General features: G+C 60.1%; 1 protein-coding gene across 15 annotated transcripts in view; it reads left to right on the top strand.

Annotated features, from left to right (window-relative positions):
• Nucleotides 7-1508, top strand: part of MPRIP (myosin phosphatase Rho interacting protein) — a 60006-nt gene continuing 58504 nt past the window's right edge. For all 15 annotated transcript variants that reach the window (XM_021411522.1, XM_021411521.1, XM_021411520.1 and 12 more), the window contains exon 1: nucleotides 7-165. In XM_021411522.1, the coding sequence (XP_021267197.1) occupies nucleotides 46-165 (120 nt within the window). In that variant the 5' untranslated portion in view covers nucleotides 7-45. The remainder of the gene's footprint in view (nucleotides 166-1508) is intronic.

Below are 1508 nucleotides of genomic sequence, written 5' to 3' on the forward strand. Positions count from 1 at the left end.
GCTCCGCGGGGCGCTGAGCGGGCGCGGAGCGGCGCGGGGCGCGCCATGGCCGCCAAGGACAACCCGTGCAGGAAGTTCCAGGCCAACATCTTCAACAAGAGCAAGTGCCAGAACTGCTTCAAGCCCCGCGAGTCCCACCTGCTCAACGACGAGGACCTCAACCAGGTGGGACCGGCCCCTAAATCCCCTCTTTTTCCCCCCAAATCTGCCCCGGACCCCGTCCCGCTGCTTCTGACCTCCGAGTGCCGTGTGGGGTGTCCGTGGGACCTGTGGATCTTGTAGGGTGCTGTGGGTGCTTGGTGGCCCTATGGATAGCACAGGGTCCCGTAGGTGCTTGTTGGCCCCATAGAAAGCTTGGGGTCCTGTGGGTGGTGTAGGGTCCTGTGGGTGCCTGGCGGTCCTATAGATTGCTCACCATGGGGTTCTTAGGGCCCCGTAGGTACTTGGTGGCCCCACAGATAGCTCAGAACTCTATGGATAGCATGGTGTACCCCAGGTGCTTGGTAGCCCTATAGGTAGCGTGGGATCCTATGGGTGCCATACGGTCCCACAGGTGCTTGGTAACACTGTGGATAGTTCAGGACCCTATGGATAGCATAGGGTTCCGTAGGTGCTTGGTGGCACCATAGATAGCTCAGGATCCTACAGATTGTATAGGGTTCCATGGTTGCTTGTTGGCCCCCTGGGTATAGCTCAGGCTCCTATGGATAGTGTAGAGTCCCGTGGGTGCCTGGTGGCCCTGTAGATAGCCCGGGATCCTACATATAGCGTAACATCCCGTGGGTGCTTAGTGGAACATCCCATGGGTGCTTAGTGGCCCCATAGATAGCTTGGGGTCGTATGAATAACATAAATCCCATGTCTTTGTGCTGGCCCCATAGTTAGCAGGCAGACCTTTGGGATCTCTGGGGGTCCCATGGATAGCATGGTGCCCCATGGGTGCTCCCAACAACAACATGGGCTGTTAGGGTCCCACAGGCGCCTGCTGACCCCATGGGTGCACTGGGACCCGTGGATCCCGTGGGGGAGTGTCAGGCACCCCATGGCTGATCCCTGCTCCCATAGCGTGTTCAGAGACCCGATGGGGACCTGTGGGTGCCTGGAGATCCAGTGGGGATCCAGTGGCCCCATGGATACATGGGGGTCTCATGGGGGCCCTTTTCGCCCTCCCTGGGTCCCTGTCCATGTTGGGGTGTAAACAGCACCCCGCCCCCGAGATTCACAACCCCAACTTTCCTATGGGGAGGGCAGACGGTGATAGCAGATTTTGGGGTTGCGTGGGGGAGAAATGGGCCTTCCTCCTCCTTCCCCTCCTCTTCCTCCTCGCAGCCTTCACGCACCCCCCCATGAAGGAGCACCCAGCCCCATGGGGGGAGTTTGGGGTGGGGGGGTATGGGGGATGCAGCCCCACGCTGCCCCTGTCCGGCACCGTCCTGTGCTGGGGTGGGGGCTGCCATCTCTGCTCCCGATCCTATTATGGCAATGAGATCAGACATATTGCTGTGCTC

Source organism: Numida meleagris, chromosome 13 (assembly GCF_002078875.1).
Source record: "Numida meleagris isolate 19003 breed g44 Domestic line chromosome 13, NumMel1.0, whole genome shotgun sequence".
In the NCBI taxonomy this organism is placed as follows: Eukaryota; Metazoa; Chordata; class Aves; order Galliformes; family Numididae; genus Numida; species Numida meleagris.